General features: G+C 46.3%; 1 protein-coding gene across 2 annotated transcripts in view; it reads left to right on the top strand.

Annotated features, from left to right (window-relative positions):
• CCDC146 (coiled-coil domain containing 146) overlaps positions 1–21,892 on the top strand; it is a 1,211,813-nt gene that overhangs the window by 432,950 nt on the left and 756,971 nt on the right. For both annotated transcript variants that reach the window (XM_086967356.1, XM_086967357.1), the window contains one exon: positions 6,869–7,078. In XM_086967356.1, coding sequence (XP_086823482.1) covers positions 6,869–7,078 — 210 coding nt within the window. The remainder of the gene's footprint in view (positions 1–6,868; positions 7,079–21,892) is intronic.

A 21,892-nucleotide genomic window follows, 5' to 3' on the forward strand; every position in this document is an offset into this window, starting at 1 on the left:
CGCGTGCAGCGTCCACGCGCAGCGACCGCGCCCCATTCGCGCCAAAGGTGCGCCAAAGGTAAGCCCGTCTACGCCCGTCCGCGCCTGGACCGCGCCCAGCGCCAGACCCCCTGTCCCTCGCACTGCCCAGCCATCCCGCATTACCTACGATGCCGCCACCCTCCTAGCCCTTAACGCCGGTCGCGCCCCCAACTGCGTCCAAGCCGCTCCTGGACACACCCATGGACCTTTCTCCTGCTACTCCTGCAAATTCATCGGCACCGACAACATCTCCGCTACGACCACACCACAGATTCCCGACCCCAACCACCTACAATGCATCCTTCTCAACACCCGCTCGGTTCACAGACATGCCATTGACCTCTGGAATCTACTAGACACCATCTCTCCAGACATCGCCTTCCTTACAGAAACATGGATGAACGCTTCCTCCGCCCCAGACATCACCATTGCCATCCCTGAAGACTATAAGATCACACGCAAGGACCGTACCGGCCACACAGGAGGAGGAATCGCTATCGTCTATAAGAAATCCATCCACATCTCAACCAGCTCTGACGCCAACCTCGCCAACTCTGAACACCTTCACTTCCAGATCCACATCGACCCCAAGACCACACTCAGAGGCACCCTCCTTTACAGACCACCAGGACCCCGCGCAAAATTCAGTGAAGACATCACGGACTTCATCACTCCACACGCGCTCCCCTCCAAAGATTACATCCTTCTGGGAGACCTCAACTTTCACCTTGAAAAGAACAACGATCGCAACACCACCACCCTCTTGGACAACCTCGCCAACCTCGGACTTAAACAACTGGTCACTTCCCCCACCCACATCGCAGGTCACACACTCGACCCCATCTTCACCTCCAGCAATCATGTCTCCTTCAGCCACACTACGGATCTCCTCTGGACTGACCACAGCTGCGTTCACTTCACCTACAACAAGCCGAAACCCACCAACCACCTCCAACCAACTCTGCAAAGAAACTGGAACAAAATCACCATTGACCAGATCTCCTCATCGCTCCTTCTAAACACCCCAGCCCACTCTTCTAACCCAGACCAAGCCGCCGCCAACTTCACCCTATGGTTATCCAACACCGCCGACATCCTAGCACCACTGAAAAAACGTCAACGCAAACCTGGCAGCAAGAAGGCCTCATGGTTCAACGATGATCTTCAGAAGTCCAAGAAACTCTGCCGCTCCCTTGAAAAGGCCTGGAAAAAAGACCCTACCACTAGCACTAAGGACGCCTTAAAAAACGCCACCCGCACACACCACCAACTAATCCGAAAGGCCAAGAAAACAGCATTCAAGGATCGACTAGACAACAACGCCCACAACAGCAAGGAACTTTTCAACATCGTCAAGGAATTTACCAACCCCTCGGCCAACTCCAACGACATCACCCCTTCTCAAGCCCTCTGCGACTCCCTGGCTTTATTCTTCCACAACAAAATTGCAGACATCCACAACAGCTTCGACAACCAACCCGGAGACCAACCCACCCAACCATATGCTGAACATTCTCCCCCCTTGAACACTCTCAACGACTGGAACCCAATCTCCACTGAGGACACCATCCGCCTGATGAACTCTATCCACTCAGGATCCCCCACAGACCCATGTCCTCACCACATCTTCAACAAAGCAGACTCCATCATAGCACCTCACCTCCGAGGCGTCATCAACTGCTCCTTCAACTCCGCCACCTTCCCGGAAAGCTGGAAACACGCTGAACTCACCGCCCTTCTGAAAAAACCCACAGCAGACCCCACCGAACTCAAAAATTACCGCCCCATATCGCTCCTTCCTTTCCCAGCCAAAGTCATCGAGAAAGCTGTCAACAACCAACTCGCCGCTTTCCCCGAAGCCAACAAATCCCTCGACTCCTCACAATCTGGCTTCCGAGCAAAACACAGCACTGAGACCGCCCTCATCGCAGCAACAGACGACATTCGAACTCTACTGGACAATGGAGACACAGTCGCCCTCATCCTCCTCGACCTCTCTGCAGCCTTCGACACAGTCTGCCACAGCACCCTTTTACAACGCCTCAGAAACATCGGAATACAAGGAAAAGCACTTGAATGGATCACCTCGTTCCTCACCGGAAGAACCCAGAGAGTCCGCCTTCCACCATTCAAATCCGAGGCCACTGAAGTCATCTGTGGCGTACCACAAGGATCCTCACTCAGTCCCACCCTCTTCAACGTATACATGAGCCCCCTTGCGGCCATCGCTCGCCAACACAACCTCAACATCATCTCCTACGCGGATGACACTCAACTGATCCTTTCTCTCACCAATGACCCCAGCACCGCCAAATCAAACCTACACGAAGGAATGAAAGAAGTTGCCGAATGGATGAAACAAAGCCGTCTGAAACTGAACTCAGATAAAACAGAAGTCCTCATCTTAGGTACATCCCCCTCTGCATGGGACGACTCTTGGTGGCCGGAAGCCCTTGGAAAAGCACCCATCCCGACAGACCACGCACGGAACCTAGGCGTTATCCTGGACTCTTCACTCTCAATGAACAGACAAGTCAACGCCGTATCCTCATCCTGCTTCAACATTCTTCGCATGCTCAAAAAAACATTTCGCTGGATCCCCACCGAAACCAGAAAAACAGTCATCCATGCTCTGGTCACGAGCCGACTGGACTACGGAAACACCCTCTACGCAGGTACTACCGCTAAACTTCAGAAGAAACTCCAACAAATCCAAAATGCCTCAGCCAGGATCATATTAGACATCCCGCGGAACGAACACATCTCTGGCCACCTGAAAGACCTCCACTGGCTACCCGTCAATAAGAGGATCACTTTCCGACTGCTAACCCACGCACACAAATCACTCTACGACATCGGACCAGAATGCCTCAACTCACGACTGTCCTTCTACACACCCTCCCGCCAACTACGTTCTTCCAGCCAAGCCCTCGCCACTGTACCCCGCATCAACAAGACCACCATGGGAGGCAGATCCTTCTCATACCTGGCAGCTAAAACATGGAACTCACTCCCCACCTACCTTCGCCTTACCCAGAACCACCTAGCTTTTAGAAAGCAACTTAAAACGTGGATATTTGACAAGTAATCCTCCTCCCCTCCCTAAGCGCCTTGAGACCCTCTGGGTATGTAGTGCGCTATATAAATTCTCTGACTTGACTTGACTTGACCTGCCTCCCAACTTTTTCAAGGAGATGATACCTGCATTACTCCCACTTTGGACCAAGATTGTTAATGGCTCCCTCCTTCAAGGCACTATCCCTGACTGTCTAAAGTCAGGTCAGGTTGCACCCATCCTAAAAACACCTAAAGCAGGCCAAACTGACCTAAACAATTTCCGTCCTATCTCCAATATTCCTACCTCGGCAAAGCTTCTGGAAAAGTGTGTTCACATCTAACTCTAAACACATAGGTCAATTCCAACTATTGGATCAATTTAAATCTGGTGTCCGTCCAGGGCACAACACCGAATTGCCTATGACACATATAGTGGACGATGCCCTAAAAATGCTGGATCAGAACCAATCATATCTTTTAATCCTCCTTGACTTATCGTCTGCATTTGATACAGTTAAGCATGATAACCTTCTTGCCCTTTTGGAACACCGTATGGGGCTTTCAGGATCAGTCCTTAGCTGGTTCACCTCCTTTCTCCATGACAGGTCTCAAAGAGTCAAGGTTAATCACTCACTATCACAGACAACGTCGGTCACAGTAGGGGTCCCACACGGCTCCTCACTTTTTCCCAAGCTCTTCAAACTGTTCTTGAAACTTCTTATGGAAATTTTGCGTTTCTCAAGCATCCTTTATCATATGTACGCTGACTATACCCAACTATACCAAAAGGTCTCTTCCCCAGAGGACATCAGTTCCTTCAGCACAATTCTTCTGAAAACTCAAAACTGGCTATCTTCCAATCACCTTAAAATAAACACTCAAAAAACTGAATTCCTACTAATCGTTCCTTCTAACCAGTCACCTGCCATTGAAGACTGGCATCTTTTATTTATTTATTTATTTGAAGGTTTTATCTAGCGCGAACACGACCCAGGTATCCGAGCTCTTTACATGTCATACATTAGAAGTAAGAGTAAACAAGTAAAAAGAAAAAAAATACATAAAAGAATCCAATTATAGGTGATTCAGATATAAGGTGCTCAATAGTACAGAACTAGCAAATAAAATACGGTGCTCAATAATACCGACTAATAATTGACTTCTAGTAAAACGTAAGTAATTCACATGAATTTGGAATTTCACTTCTTTTTTTAAGGCAGCAGTAGATGGGTTTGTTCTTGTTTCTGTATGCAAAGCATTCCATATCCTTGGATCCATTCCAGAAAAGGCCCGGTAGTATGTTTTTTTCTTGGCAAGTTGTTGTGGTTTCAGTAAAAGATTCTTGGAGCTTCTGGAAGATCTATTACCAGCAGATAGTACCAGTTTCTGAGCTAGTTAGCTCGGGGAATTGTGGTGTATGGCCTTGTGCGTCATACATGCTATTCTCAGGTGAATTCTAGCCTCAAACGGTAGCCAGTTGAGGGTTCTAAGGTCTGGTGATATGTGAGAGGATTTCTTTGATCCTGTGATGAGTCTCGCCACTGAATTGATAGCTGCTCTTAACGGGGCGGTCGACGACCTAGGGAGGCCGCATAAGGTTACTGCCCCGTATTCCACTCTTGGGATTACTAGGTCCTGAACTGCTTGCTTAAAGTAGTCTGCTGTTTCCAGAGAAAGCCTGTTTGGCAAAAGTCTTTTACTTACTAGTGGTCCGTGGTTAAAATGGCGCTGGGCAAACGTTTGTTTGTTTCTTTTCTTTTAGTACTCGTAGTGTCTTTGCATTATCTCCCCTTATGTAATGTATTGCTGGTTTTGACTCACTTATTTCCATCGATATAATTATCACATTGCTAAACCGTTGGGTTTGTGGTGAGCTAGCTTTGAAACTCTATACTTGTCCTGTGGTTCTCGTCTGACCAGTATTCATTTCTCTGCTTGAGTTTCTACAGCAAACGTCGCATGCAGTTTCCTGTTCAAATATTTTTTCCTTTGAGTGTAGGGTCATCGCCTGATTTCAAATCTTGTAATTTATTGTGGGTGCTTAACTTATTGTAGTTATCAATGGCGTGATTAGTGTCAACATGACACCCTGCCTGTGCGGTAAATTAGTTCTTGAATACCGCCGCATTTGTTTGATTCTACATTGAGGAATAGCGAATTCAGCCAGGTTGAAATAACGATCTCCAGCACATGTATGTGCTGGTGCTATCTGCTGTGCACCCCAATGTGTGCTGTGTAATTTTGCTTCCCTAATGAGTTTGCCATTTTATCCACTGGTAGCGTCTGCAAAATGTGGACAGAGCACATCTTGAACCTGGAGTGGCGACCCTGCTAATCCTTTTGCGTAGCCATGCAAGGGCCTAATGCACATATGTGCCGAACTTGTTTCTCTTGTACTTCCCAGAATGAGGCACATTTAATGCCATCTTCCAGGGAAACATATTTTTGACAATGAAACTGTAAATCTAAAAAACAAGCTTTGGGAAAGCCAATAGGTCTCCTTTGCGGCTTATGCCTTTGATGATGCCCTTTGGAAATGCTGTGCAGCATGACAGAAGCAAAGAAAACAAGCATTGGCATAGCCAATAGGTCTCGCCTTTGGGACCTTATAAGTGTTTAGCCATGCAACACTTGATGTTGATGCACCAAGGATATTGTGCTGGATAACTAAACACTTATAAGGTCCCAAAGGCGAGACCTATTGGCTATGCCAATGCTTGTTTTAATTGATTACCATGGCCCTGAGCAGCTGCCTCCTGCACCCGCTTTGAGGTGAGAGTGCTCGAATAGCTCCCCAAAAGGTTGGTATGATCGCCTATCAGAATTAAAATTGAAAGTCCATTTAAAATGTGAGTAACATTTTTTTTTTTGTCAACGTATAATATTTAGAAAAAAAGATGAGCCATTTTTAGGTCGAGGCTGGACAGCGCACTCTCTGCTCATATTTTGTATTGGGTTCTGTCATTTTCCTCCCTGTACGCTGGCTTCCGAGTCGTTATCATGCTTGTTAGTCCCTCCTTGGTACATCGTTATCTTGCATTTTGATGTCAATGCGCAATTTTACAATTATACAAAAAAGTCTTAGGGTCCAAATCGCATAGGTGATTACTGCTGTACGCATACCTCATTAGCCTGGCAGGAGTTCATAAAAGAATTCCTGGCTGGTGTAAATAATTTACTACTACAAATCTGCGTGCGCACTCCCAAGTAGTGAATTTGATGCAAGGGCTAGGGTATAGACCATACAAAGCGTGATTCCTCTTGTAACTTTGTGAACGTCCACAAACATGTACGCTTGTGGGTAGTCACAAACTGAAATCCTACCCTTTCTCACCTTGGAAATGCTCAGTAAGTTACTGCAGCCACAGGCTGGAGTAACTTCACCTATAGGGTGGGAACTTGAACAGATCAATCCATATTTGGTGGTGTTGTAGATGAAGGGGTTTCTCCCCAGGGAAAATGGGTTTCCCTAAAGAGGCAAAAAAAAGTGTGTTGTTGCGCATACAGCTGCCCTTTCTGTACAATTGTAGGCTGCATGCAATTTTACACACGTCTAATAGACAGCCTTAAATGATAACGTTCAATAGTACGCTTGGAAATTTGCGCCTAGAGTGACTGTCCAGGCATACTGCTACACTTGTTTGTGAATGGCAAAACATATGTAAAAGTAAATTCAGGAAGTGCCATAGGCCCAAACTTTTACAGTTTATCCCTTGGTCTTTATTTTAAAGACCAATCGTATTTAAGTTTGTTAACTTAGGGTTTCTCTTTTGTCATTGTGTATTTGCAGCGTACAGGAGTCTGAGATTCAACTGCTGCAAGATGCAAAACGGTATACTGTTGAACTGGAGAAGCAACAAAGAATACTGGAAAAGGCAGATGAGTTCCCGGAAGTTGTGGATACCGAGGTCTCTAAGATGAGAGTGCAGCTCCTGAAGTACCGGAACGATATGAATGAGATTGAAGAACGAGAATTCCGATTGATGTACCGGATTGACTCGTAGGTGGAAGCTCTTGACACGTCACTCTGTAGGAAATCCAGTTTTTGCATCCTTAATAACATTGCCTCGCCTACCCCTTCTTCACCAATCTGCACCCAAACTGGAAAAAACGTATAGGATCTCTACACGAGGGAAAAATGCGGTATAAATAGTTCAGATGGTGTAAGGGGTGTCCCAAAAAATCATATTTGACGCACATTTATAATGTGATTCCCCATAGCAATTTTATGCACATTCGACTCTGAAACCACTTAATGAACAGTCGCCAAATGTTTATTGTACAGTAACCATTTGGTCATTCAGTGTCTTTTCTTAGTTTGGTCGAAATCCTTTCAGCAATCTTGGAGATATAAGGCAACATTGGAGTGTCCTATGCATATGGTATGTATATTTTTCAGATTGTTCGCAAACTCATTGATCTTAGACAAAAAGAAGTCATCGCACATGCAGAACATGCTGTGCAAGTGCACTGAACACTCATTTCCTTCCATTGTTCACAATCCTTGGGATGAAAACAAGGGAAAAGCATGAAAAAACGGCTCGACAGGAATGTTGATGCTGCAGTAATCCTAGGTGAAAGTAAAATCACATTGGTGTCTTAGATATAACAAGGTAATGACTGAACTACCATTTGCTTACATTCTAAAGTTTAAAACAGTACACAACAAATGCCAGGTTGGCACTTAGTAGTGTTAAAATCGCAGGAATTGGTTCTCTAAAACAGCACACCTCAGTACATTGGCAAACTGGAAGCACTGGAACTCTTTCCTAATATGAAATTAGCTATTTAACTGCGGCAAATGAGATGATAAGAGGATTTGGGAACATTCACTCCAAATAAGTTATTTCAAGACACATTTTATAGTCTGAAGAGGGTCACAGTCATGAGATCCAATTTCGCTCATGGAGTGAATATTGTTTCCGAAACATGTTGGCATTCTGCACCAGATGGTGTTGCGGCTCCTTTATTCCTTAGTGTGTAGCACTTGACTAAAGGATTTTGAATCAACAAATCACTTATCTAACAGACAATTTCTATAGAATTTCTGTTTTCAGAATACATACTAAACACTTCTTTAGAGCTTGACGTTGGGTGATGTGTCAGCAACATTACTGGCACAGCGCTGATCACATTTCACTGTTGCCACAAGTTGGTAAAACAATGTGAAATAATATCTGTGCTGCTTAAAGCTGTGCTCCTGCATGTCCCTTCCTCACCATGCCTTGGCAGTTGTGTGAGGGGATAGCCATACCATCCTGCCATGCCCGAGGGAAGGAGGGCAATCTAAGAGAACGCTGGTCAAGCTTATTACTGTTGAGTGTGTACACTCTAACCCTGTTCCAAATTGAAGTGGGCACTTGAGTGGTAAGGCACTTGAGTGGGTACCAGTTGACATTCTCCTTCGTGACCAGCACAGTCTGCAGCCCTTGAGGGAGCAAGATGTCTGCCACCAGCTTATTGTTTTTTCTTAAAGTCCGATCGCCATTGGGAAGCGGAGGGGGTCCATAGGAAATTGGCCATCCCAGCTCTAGTGCAAGGCAGAGCTAGTCATATTTACAAATCTCCCCTGACCTTTGGCAAAGTGGCAGGGAGTAAATCAGACACTACTTCCACTCTTTGGAAAGTTTGGGGTAATAATTAAACAGCAAATCATCATCCCACTCTTGTATAAGGAAGGGGGTAACAAAGATTTGCAATTCACCCCCGTTTCATTTTAAAAATCTCTTTTGATGCTCACAAATATTTGTAGAGATTTTTTTAAAAAAAACAGGTTGGGCACTGGAAAGCAATAGTTGTTGAGGGTTTGCAGGGGAGTAGGAGGCTCAACATGTGGGGGTGGAGACAGTGCAAGGCAGTACACCAGGACTGCAGGGAAGTCAGGAACACAAAGAGGGGCTGGAGGGTGCTGGGAGCACATACAGAGGAGAAGGTGGCACCTTGGGAGTTTTATGGGAGGGCTGGGGTACATAGGCTAGAGGGCTGTGTGATGGCAGCCCAGAGGGACTCCATTGATGAGGCAAGACAGTAAATACAGGTGATGCAGTGGGTCAGAGGGTCTGCAAGGGCAGTAGGATGGGATATTGGAAGGGGAGGCAGCTGGAACGGAGTAGGATGGCAAAAGGTCTCTCTGGACATAAGGGTTGCATCTAGGGGCGGCTGGAAAAGGGTGGACATCTAAAAAGAGGATGAAGGCGGGTGGCAAATCGGAGGCTGCTTGGGGTAAGCACAGCACCTCACACAGTGGCTGCAAACATGAGGGTATGGGAGACAGGTAGCACAAAGAGGGGCAACTGGATTGCTAGGGGTGTAGGTGGGCACATTAGTACCATGGGTGTAACAACACAGCAATGGCAGCTCCTCTGCTATGGCGGAGGAGCTTTGCCCCTCTGCCAGCCTCAAAACTTGAAAAATAAAACTGATTTATTACTGTTTTATTTTTCAACTTCTAAGGGCCGGCCTGAGGCTTGTGGGCGGGGCCACCGCGGGGGCAGTCACAAAGGGGAGTGGTCGGCACTGCTATCAGGGTGCATGTCAGGTTGGCCCGCTGTCTCAGGACGGCCAAACTGACATGTGCACAGATCTGTCTCCTACCAAAGCTGCGTTGCTGGGTTGGAAACAGCAAGCACAGGCTCCCAGTCTTTCTGGGAGCTCCAATTCAGGGTGCTCAGGCCAATCCTGATGCTGCTTTCATACTGCCAGCAGCTTGAGGAAAACCAAAGAGGATGATGGACATTGCAAGCACTCACCCCCAGCCAACTGGTTTAATCCATCATCATTCTTTAGCTCACTCCACCACCCCAGTTCAGACATGGCCATATGCAAATCAGTCTGACCCTGTGCCTCATGGGAACAGTCCAGCCTGAACCGCCAAGCCATGTCTTCCCTGGACCAAAAACAAGCATCCTGGGACCGGACCGGTTTCAGGCTAATCAGCCAGGATAGCTTGAATCCATTGGCAAAGTGAGCAAGGGACCCACGTCGGGGCATACCCTGCCAACTTAGGGCGAATAAAGAAAAACCAAAGGGGATGATGGACGGATTGTTGAACATTGCAAGGACTCACCCCCAGTCAACTTATCTGGGTTTAAGCCATCATCATTCTTTTGCTCACTCCACCACCCCAGTTCAGACATGGCCATATGCAAATCGGTCTGACCCTGAGCCTCATGGGAACAGTCCAGCCCGAACCACCAAGCCATGTCTTTCCTGGACTGGAAACAAGCATCCTGGGACCAGTTTCTGGTTAATCAGCCGTCATCAGCCAGGCTAGCTAGAATCCAGTGTTAAAGTGAGCAAGGGACCCACGTCTGGGCATACCCTGCCAACTTAGGGTGAACAAAGCAAAACCAAAGGGGATTATGGACGGAGTGTTGAACATTGCAAACACTCGCCCCCATTCAACGTCCATCAATTGTGTGTCTTTTGCTTTCTTGTCCTAAGTGTGCCAGGTATGCCCAGACGTGGGCCCTGGGCTCACTGTGCCACTGGAATCAAGCTCTCCTGGCTGAAAAGGGGTGAAACCCCAAAACCGGTCCTAGGATTCTGGTTTCCGGTACAGGGAGGATCTGTCTTGGCAGTTCGGACGGGACTGTTCCCATGAGGCACATAGTCAAGACTGATTTGCATATGGCCAGGTCTAAACTGGGGTGGCATGGTGAGCAAAAGAATGATGGATTTAACCCAGATCTCTTGACTGGGGGTGAATGTCTTAATTTGTTCTGCATTCCGTCCTTCAATTGTGTGTCTTTTGCTTTCTTGCCCTAAGTGCGCCAGGTATGCCCAGACGTGGGTCCTGGGTTCACTGTGCCACTGGAATCAAGCTATCCTGGCTGAAATGGGGTGAAACCCCGAAACCGGTCCTAGGATGCTTGTTTCCCATCCAGGGAGGATCTGGCTTGGCAGTTCGGGCTGGACTGTTGTTATGTTATGTTATGTTATGTTATGTTAAAATTATTTATACCGCGCTCGGTCACCGGACGGTTTTATGGCGCTCATAACAAATGCGGAGGGCAGGAACGGGGGTTACTCGAATGCTGACTGGAAGAGAAACGTTTTCAGCATCCTACGAAAGCAGTCATAGGTAGGGCAATGTCAGAAGGCAGACGGAAGGGAATTCTAGATTTTGGGGGCCAAAAAAGAAAAACGGAGACCACCGTGTTTTTTGCGTTTGATTTTAGGAATGACTAAAAGGTTGTGTGAGGTGGAGCGGAGATCTCTCAAGGGAACATATCGCTTCAAACTAGAAGAAATGAAAATAGGAGCTTGATCAGACAGAGCTTTGAATATCGTGCAACCAAGTTTGAAGGTGCAACGCTTAGCCACCGGGATCCAATGTAGGCTCCGCAACAGCAGCGAAACGTGCTGGTGCTTAGGCTGATGGTAGACTAAGCGTGCTGTCTGATTTTGCACCAGCTGCAACCTGTGGAGATGGTATGCAGGAATTCCCACGTACAGAGTGTTGGCATAGTCAATTCTAGACATAATGAGGGCCATGATGACAAGGATAAGTGCATCTCTGGTGAGGAATCTACTGATTTTACGTATCCTACGCAGATGGAAAAAGCAGGATTACGTGACAGCACTAATCTGGGGCCTCACGGATAGGTCACTAGAGATGACTACGCCAAGGCTCTTCACAGAGTTGACGGGGCAAGGAGGAGGCCCTAGTGAGGGAGGCCAAAAGCTGTCATTCCATCGGTTGGCTGATCCGCCCACCAACACAAGCTCGGTCTTGGTGGGATTTAATCTAAGCTGACTGTGATACATCCATTCCGATATATCAAGCATGGTAGTTTGGAAGCTAGTGCAGGAGGATAGGGAAGTGTCAATAGGGAAAATTAACTGCAGGTCATCCGCGTAATTAAAAATTGTGGCCGCGGATTTGCGGAGGGAAGCTATTAGGGGCTGCATGTACAAATTAAATAACAAAGGAGATAGAGCGGAGCCCTGTGGGACTCCGCAGGATAGGGGGGAGTAGGAGGTGGAGAAGGTAGACAGGTGCACTGCCTGGGATCGCTTATCCAGAAAAGATCTAACCCAGTCGAGAGCTACGCCCTGAATGCCGGCATTATTGACACGGTCGATCAATATTGCATGATCGACCGTGTCAAAGGCCGCCGACAAGTCCAATAGGACAAGTGCTTGGGAGATGTTATTGTCGGTGCCCTTTCTCAGGGTATCCATCACAGCCACAATGACCGCCTCGGTGGAATGAAGTGGGCGGAAACCGGCTTGCTGGGCCTCCAGAAAAGACGAGCTCCCAAAAAAAGCACTCAGGCAGCGAGTGACATATGTCTCCAGAATTTTACCCAGATAGGGGAGAAGGGAGATGGGCCTATAATTGCTCAAGACCGTAGGGTCGGCATTGGTCTTTTTTAGTATCGGTATCACAACTGCCTGTTTAGAGGAGTCCGGGACCACCCCCGTCGCCAGCGAGTTGTTAAGTAGTGCCAGTGGAGGGTCAGGGCAGGCCAGGAAGATTTTGTTAAGGACTTTGGGAGGGCAGCAATCATTGGGGGAGCAGGAGCTCACTTTATGCAGTAACGAATAAAACTCCGTGAGGGAAATCGGAGGAAAAACATCCAGGCAGCAAGGATTTCTGGGGGGTAAAGGGAGAGAGTAGAGGATGAAGGCAGGGGGATATTGTTCTTGATGGTGATGATTTTGTCAATGAAATAGTCATTGAGTGAATCGCACAGAGCCTGTGTTGGTTAAGGTTGAGGAGTGACACGGTCTGGCAGAGAGAGCTCATTCACTATGGAGAAGATATCCTTTGCCTTAGAGGCAGACTTCATAATTTTTTGGGAAAAGTAGGTTGTTTTAGCCAGTCAGATGGATTTTTTATAGGCTTTCAGATAGTCCACAAACTCAGTTTTGAGTTGTTGGTCATAGTTACGCCTCCAGCGGCGCTCAGCCTGGCGTAGAGCTAATTTGTCCAGCTTTAGTTGATCCGTAAAACACCGCTGGGCGTCATGGGAGCGCATAGTTTTTATAGTTTTCAGCGGGGCGACAGTGTTACAGGTGGACAGCAGTCATTGTTCGAGGAGGGAAGCCTGGCGAGTCACCAAGGCGGAGGTCGGTGGTTCTGTGGAGGCTAGTATAGAATGAAGTTCCGCCAGATTGGCTCTCTTCCAGTTCCGGGCAGTGAAATTGGTCGTAGGGATGGGGCGACTGGGAGTAATCAGATTAAGGGAAAAGGAAATAAAGCAATGATCTGACCAGGAGCAAGGGGTCACTATAGGGGGCGAAATTTCAAGATTGGCCTTGCACACTTGGTCTAAAATGTGGCCTTTGCAGTGAGTGGGTATTTTAACATATTGACGACAATTCAGACCTGATAGAAGATCAGAGAATTCCTCCAAGAGACGGCTTTCCCGGGGGTCAGAGGGCCAGTAATTAAAGTCTCCAATAAGGATAACTTTAGCATGGTTAATGATAAGTTGGGAGATGAGGTCACCAAACTGTTGAGGGAAGGAGGGCATATGGTTAGGGGGTCTATATACAAGAACAACGATAAAAGAGGACCTGGGAGAAGTGAATTTGATAATAAGACTTTCCGTTTTGGGGATCACGGCACAAGCTAAGGTTGTAAAAATATACTGGGAGCGGATGATGTCTGCCACCCCGCCCCCGGCTTGCCCAGCTGGTCGATTGGATTGCAGGATGTAATAGTCCGTGGGGATAGCAGCAAGAATGTCAGGGGCTGAGTCCTCAGTCAGCCAGGTTTCTGATAAGAGGAGGATATCCACAGCTCTATCGTCTAGCAGCTGGAAAATTTCGAGCTGATGTTTCACCATTGACCGAGTATTAAGGTATATCACGGTCAATGGAGTGGCCCTAAGAGTTGACGTTTTGCGGCGAGAAGGTATCGGCTCAGAGCATAGGGAAGGAGTCTCTGAGACAAGAGTATCCGGGGAAACAAAAATACCACAATCCAAGGCAGCCCTTGCAGCACGGGCCTGTAAGGGCACCGTGCGGCGAAGCATTAAAAGGTCAGCAGAAGAATAGGTAATGGAATAGGCATTATAGCTGGCCCCGGGGCCCGGTCGGCCGCAGACGGGCTTAACTTAGGCGCAACTTCGGCGCGAAGTCGGCGTGCCCGCTGCGCTCGTCCGCTGCGCTTCCGCCAGGTCACCATTTTATACTAACCAGGGTGTGAGCCACTAGACCGCTAACCTGCGAGGTGGAGGGGCACAGAACAGATTTGTACAATCAAGTTAAAATTTCCACACAGCTATTAAATCAGCTTTTAAAAAAGATCAGCGAGACGAGCACACACCCGCAGCCTAAATCACCGCGTTTATCAGGGGAAAGGTGCAGCTGTCGCGCCTAAAATAGGAAAATGTCTGCAGCCACTAGACCGCTAACCTGCGAGGTGGAGGGGCAGGGCGGAAGTGGTGTCAGGAGCAGGAACTGGCGCTCGACTAGATGACCCTCCGCACAAACGGCACAATGCCGGGGCGGAACGGGGTCAAGAGCGTTAAAAACAGGTAAGCGAGCTCTAGTACCCTTAAGCACAGAACACAGAACAAATTTGTACAATCAAGTTAAAATTTCCACACAGCTATTAAATCAGCTTTTAAAAAAGATCAGCGAGACGAGCACACACCCGCAGCCTGAATCGCCGCGTTTATCCCTGTTCCCATGAGGCACAGGGTCAAGACTTATTTGCATATGGCCAGGCCTAAACTGGGGTGTCATGGTGAGCAAAACAATGATGAATTGAACCCAGATCTTTTGACTGGCGGTGAATGTCTTGATTTGTTCTGCATTCCGTCAATCAATTGTGTGTCTTTTGCCAGCAGCATGAGAGCAGCATCAGGATTTGCCGCAGGGGAGTCTGGGAGCATGTGCTGCAGTGAGGACTCGGAGCCAAAGAGCGCCAAGTTTGTGCTTTTTCCCCCTTTTTTTCGTGTCCGTACCTGCCTGCCTCACCACTCCGCCCACACACCAGCTGTTACTGCAACAAAGGTGGTTTCACCCTTACAGAAAGGGGGCTCTGGGGGACAGAGAACAAAGAGAAAATGCAGGCAGAGGCTGTAGACCCACAACAGAGCTGTAGGGGGCAAGTCAGGATGGCACACAGTGACAGAGGAGCAGGTGGGAGCATTCATAGCAGCAATAGGGAGCTGGGTGCAGTTGAACATGAGAAGAATGAGATTATGTCTGGGGACATAAAAATGTTTTTTTTTTAAAGGAGTGGGGAAAGTAACAGACAAGATAGGGAGAAGGTAGCCATATGCAGTGCCCATGGGAGGATTGAGTATTGAGGAGAACCATCTCACCAGTAAGAGAGCAAGAAAATGCATACACTCCAGTGGAGTACTGAAACAGAAAGAATGTGCGCAGTGTAAGGATGTAAGTCATCCGATCAGAAGGATGGTAAAGAAACTATGCTCCAGGGCAGGGATAAGCACAACATATGGAAGTTAAGCCAGCAAACAAGAAGCAAGTAAATTAGATATTCAATGAAGCCAACCAATGGTAAACAAAGAGCTGGGCCAAAGCCTACTTCAATAATTGGTGCTGTTCGCATTAGGTCTTTTTGAGAACAGACCCCTGATACAAAATATTGGGGGTCCCTAGAGCTTTAGGGGTCAGAGTTTTAACTCTAATGGAAGGACATAGGTTAATTCATCAACAGTGAATTAGAAAATCGCTTGGACTGCAGCCCAAAAACAAACATGCTGAGCAATCCTGTGCAGGCAGTGTTTTCTGGTTACTATCAGCCTTGTTAAATGAGTTCAGAGAGACAGTTGAAACTCAAACAATGGTTTGTTTATAAATAACACACTTAAAGATGGCAATAAGGAATAGGGACATGTACTTTAAAATGTTTATTTTAAAATTCTTTGTTTAGTGTCTAAAATATGTATGGTAAACACGCTGAATGAAGAAATATAAGCAGTTAAACATGCAATGGTGAGCGAAAACAAGATGAATATTCACAATATTGTTAGCGAGTTTCTGGCATCCTTACACCCTAAAGCTACTTCTAATACTATGCTAAATCATTAACCACATTGCTGCGGCGGCTATTCCGCCGCAGCGCTAAGTGGGCGGGGTGGCCGCGCGGCGGCCGCATGCTGGTGACAGAACCGCTCCGTCACCAGCCGCGGTTGGGCTGTGCCTTTGACGGAGCGGTTCCGTCATGGCCCCGCCCGCTCAATAGAATGCGCCGCACAGGCACGAAATCAGCGCCGCGCAGGCGCGGCGGCAGGGCCATGACGGAACCGCTCCGTCATCAGCACAGCCCAACCGCAACTGATGACGGAGCGGTTCCGTCATCAGCATCGAACGGGTTAAATAGAAAACCTGCCTTATCCGTTTCTTAGGATGGAATGTACAGCATACCTTCAAGTAGCTGACCACAGCTATTCTTTATCAGAGCGCTACCTGAGTGACGGACAAGTTCTGCAGGGCTTTTGGAATTAATTCTCCGGATGAGAATTGCTTAGCAATCTGGCAATCTGGCATGACCTCTGGTAATAATTCTAGTGTGAAGAAATCTCCACATCAGTGGTCAAAACCCAGGGTTTATGTGCTGTTTGGCCACTGATCTTATCTCATTTACAAAATAAAACAGGGTTTGGAGACAGTAAACCTTCTCTACGACTAAACTAACATGGCACAAAATGTGTCTGTTCCATCCAAATGTTGACATTTAGCCCCTCTTTGAAAACAACAAGCTTACACTTAAAAGGGCCATATTGTAATGGCTGAGTCCAATGTAGGCTGGTGACATTTGAAAGTGCTGGGACGTAAACTGATTTGCATACTGCACCGTAGCGAGCGAGCGCAGCGAGCGAGCCCGAACCACCATAAGGGGAAGAAAAATCATGCATTTTCAAGCATATTTGAGAAAGCAGGAAGGTTAATAAAGCAATTGTGAAAGTGTAGTTATTACATTATTAGATGTCATAACATAGGTAGCTGCTTATTCAGTATAACCACAGAGCTTCATACATTCCGTACAACTATAACCCTCTCTGCTGGCTCTCTTCTGTGTGTATTGCTCTTGTTTGTTAATGCTACATGTGTGGGCACGGTAAAGCCAAGTCTGTTGGCTTTGCTGATGGCTTTTGGTAATGTTTTAAAACCTACTGAGCAGGCTTACAGTCAAAATAGGTCCATGTTGGTTCTGATCCATCCTGAAGACCACCTTCTGCTCGGACAAATGTCACTATTTAATTTAGGATATATCTAAGGCACAAGCTACCACAATAGCTGCAAGGCACCTGACCTGAAAAACAGCTGGAGGAGAGGACAGAGAAAAGATAATGGAGTTGTCGATCTACTGAAAAAGTTTAGAGAGAAGGACAGTGTTGGGGTCTTCGGAAGGAGGTGACAATAATGATGTCCCTCAGTTGTTGAAAAGAAAGTGTCTGGGGAAAAGGTCTCTGTGAATCTTTACCACTGAAGTAGGGGGATTCCCACAGACGTGGGTCTCTGTGCACACTGCTCCTTGAACTCGGCTAACACCCATGCCTCTAGTGAGAACTGAACATACCACCCTTTCTTAGGGCGTTCCATGCATTCACTCCCCAAACCATCCATCAAAATATAAGACATTGAACCAACATTACACCCACAAATGTTTGCGCATTATTTACACAGCACTGCATAGATGAACTCGGTGCTATGTGCTCCAGTACATAATGCATGCTTCAGGCAAACACCTAGCGAGACCCTGGGTCCATGCACAAACAATTACTTTTGTGCTCTGGTAGAAAATCGAGACCTTGAACACTTGAGCGCACTCTGGACATGATGCACTTACACATTATTAAACTTGGTGCCCTTGCACCTCCGAGGCCTTTTACTCTCGCACACACAGAACCCATTGTGTGTGCCTCATTCTAGAACTTTATTCTCCAGCGTTCCTCACATAAACATAAGCCACACAGATTTTAATGCAATAACATCACTACAAGGACATTTAACAGAATTAAAATAAAACTATTTATCAGAAACACCAGCACTTACATTGCCTTACACACACGCCACATAAACAATATTGCTTGGTAAGAATTCAGTACATAATTAGTAGGCTTTGTTAAGTCTTCTAACCCTGCCATACATGTGCTGGTGAGAGCAACGCTTCTTTACGGACATCCTTGGCTGAGGGGCTGCTTCTCAGACACAACCTCAACCTCCCCTGCAACTGCCCCACAGAGAACTACCTACCCCCATCAATCTAAAATAGACCAGATCCGCTAAATTGAAAATGGAAGCCCCATACGTACCACATGCACAATGAAATGCCCGGTTCCACTCTGGTGCACAACTCATACCCAGACTTCTTCCAGTCCAGTAGCTATATAACCCCCTCTTTGCGAAGAGTGACATCTGTTGAAAAGCTCTCATGCCAAAGCAGGCAGTACACAATCACGTCATCATCGTTTGAGAGCGACATCACGACCTCGTGGTTGTTCTTCTCAACAGTCAACACACAGTCATTTTATACTACGCATTTTGTTTGGTGTGGCTGATTGTAGTATGTGTTTTATTATTGTAGTTTACCTTTAACCTTATTGTTGTATTCTTTTAAATGCTATGTTCTAAGTTCTAGTATGTTTGTGTGTGCTCTTAGTTCAGTTCTCCCTGTCAGCTGATGTACTAGGACGTGCTCTTCTTATGGATTAAACTTCACTTCAATTTTACTGGATTTACTATTTATTTTCAATTCTAAATTACTACAAAAACTGGCGACGATCGGGACTGTTCAAGAACCTTGAGGATAATTAGATTTCGGATTATTTTTTTTTTCTCTTTTCCTGAATTGAAAATACACCGTTGGATTTCAATATGTGAGTACATTTTAGAATTAACTGTCCTTGGATTTCGTTTCCTCTCATGGAGCTCATTTCTTCATTTTCTCAACTTTGACTTCGTGATTTCTATTACTGGCAAGCTTTGTTTACCTTTAAAAGACTCTCCGTTTGGCTTTTGCACACCTTGAGCTCTTCAGCGCTCCAACGTCCTGCTGTTGCCTAGTTACTCCTTAACGGGGGAGACACCGCGCGTCAGACTGCACGCGAGAGGCAACGCACGTCAGGGTGCATGCGGAAGCGGTGACATATCGGAGATCGCGCTGCTACGTACCAGAATCTATTGCGTAGTGTGCACATTCCAGGTCGTGTCATGACCTTCACGTTCTGCGTGCCTCCATTTTGAGTGTTATTATTTATTTCTTCGGAGCGTTTTTCTTCCTGAGCACGTCTTTTCTTCAATTATCCAACGGATTAATTCTACATTTCTTCATTATCGTGTATTATGTGAGTTTATTCATTTTATTTTATTTCATTTAAAAAAAAAAATCTTATTTCTTTTCTTCATTTTGCTTAAAACATGAATAGTGACAATTCAGGAGATAGTTCTACTTCTGCTTCTGGTTCTGCTACAAACAGCTCCATATCTTCTTCTTGTATTAATATCAATATTAGTACTCCTAAAGAATTTTTAACTTCTCCTGGTGAACCTGTCATTAAATGGTCTGAATGGAAAGATTATTTCCTTAATTACATTGCCACTTTGGAAGACAATGTTGGAATATTAACACCTGAACGCAAAATGAGAATGCTTTTGCATAGTCTTGTAAAAGATTAAGTCAAAAATGAACTACAGAAGTTACAGGATATTGGTATTATTCAACCCATTGAAGCTGCTGAGTGGATTTCTCCATTGGTTGTTGCAAGATGGGCCAATGGACAAATTTGTTTATGTGTTGACCTTCGCAATCTAAATCAGAATATTATTGTTGACCAGTATCCGTTACCTAGGATTGATGAAATGTTATCGTTAACACGTGGTGCAAAGTTCTTTTCTACGCTTGATTTGTCCTCAGCGTATCACCAAATTCATTTGCACCATTCTTGTAGAGATCTAACAGCATTTTGTACCCCTTTTGGCTGCTTTCGTTTTCGAAGAATGCCTTTTGGCTTAGCTTCCGCTGCTGCGGTTTTTCAAAGGTTAATGTCACAACTTTTTGGAGAACTGCATGGCGTCATTTTTTTTCTAGACGATATACTTATCATGGGTAAGAATTCTTCTCAACATGACTCTAGGTTGAGGAATGTTTTAAGTATTCTTGATGAAAGACGTCTCACTGCTGAAATTTCTAAATGTAAATTTTCTGAAAACAAAGTGGTGTACTTGGGGCATGAAATTGGAGAACATGGTATTAGACCCAAAACAAAGTTAATCAGGGCTATTTTGGATGCTCCATCTCCCAAGTCCAAAGATGATTTAAGATCATTCTTGGGATTGGCAGAATTTTATTCTAAGTTTGTATCTAATTTTTCTGAGAAAACATACCACATGAGGTGTTTATTAAAGAACAAGGTTTCTCTTCCAGGGGATCCTCATCAATAGTCATAAGCATTAGAATATTCCCGCCCATGCGCGGGACCCCGGAAACAATATATTATATGTGCCCCACATATACATATACATATATATATAAATATATATATATATAAAAATAAGCAATTGCAGCCAAATAAAACAGTAGAGCTGGAATATGCTGTGAAGAATTTCCACCATACATGTGTATTAGCATTAGAAACATGATAAACAACACCAATGCTTGTTTAGAAACTGTTTTAATGCTTAGAAAACAGCAGAAATTCTTATAAGACACTGTAAGCATATACAGCTCCCAGGCTGCATTGCAAATACCCAGTCTAAAAAGACTGAAAAGCTAACCCTGTGGCTGCATGTACCAAAACTGACGCTGTGCCTTTAAGGCACCTCTGCCCCTAGCTTCCCATCATGCCTCAGGGGTTACAGTTAGGTCAGTTGCTCTTTCCGGCTCCTTCAGGAAGGACCCTGGATACACAGCTCCACAGTTTTTCTGCCTTTTTCAGTCAGAAAAGCTTCTAAAGAACATTTTTTTGATTTACTTTGACTTTTTACATCAGGGTCAAGTAAATAACTGCTTAGCAGTCGAATTTTTGTGAGGTTTTCCTGTCAGGATGCCTTCATTATTCGATGATTGCCCTTCTTGTGGCCACAAGAAGGCAAAAACGGACTCTCATGAGGTCTGTATTTTATGCTTGCCAGAAGATCACGATCCAAAGGACTGTTCTCATTGTCAAAACCTGTCTGACAGAACTTTAAAAGACAGGGAGAGGAACAGGCTCTATGGTTTGGCCCAAAGATCCATGAGGGGAAGATCTACAGAGAGGAAGAGTTCAAAGAGACCCAGAACTCCCTCCAAAGGCAAGTCAGAGCGTCCATCGACCTCAGCGCCGGGCTCGGCGCTGAAAAAACAACATCTGATGGAAAAATCGAAAGATAAAGCTCCGTCGACGTCGGGACCGGCGTCGACGAGGAAATCGTCGTCGAAAAGAAAATCACCGACGACGAAGAAAGCTCCGCCGTCGTCAACTAGGCGACGATCAGCGCCGAGAGAAGCCACGAGATCTCCGTCGACGAGAAGATCGACGTCAAGACGTAAGTCAACTCCGCCGCCGTCAACCAGGCGACGGTCGGCGTCGAGAGACAGAATACACTCGCCGTCGTCTCAACGTCGACAGGCTTCGAAGAGTGTGACACCTCCGCCGAAGTCTCCACGGAGGCGCTCGGCGTCGAGGAACAAGAGCCTCCTCGGACGATCGTCGTCGAGGAAGGGATCATCGTCGAAGACGTGTCGGCGCTCGACGTCGAGGATGTCCGATCCTCCGCCGTCGCCACATGCCAGGTCGACATCGAGGGCTTCGTCGACGACAGGACGTCGAAGGCCATCTCCGTCGCCGACAGACCAACGTCGGTCGACGTCGAGACCTCCGTCGACGGCAGGGCAACGCCG

This window comes from Lissotriton vulgaris, chromosome 1_1, assembly GCF_964263255.1.
Source record: "Lissotriton vulgaris chromosome 1_1, aLisVul1.2, whole genome shotgun sequence".
NCBI lineage: Eukaryota > Metazoa > Chordata > Amphibia > Caudata > Salamandridae > Lissotriton > Lissotriton vulgaris.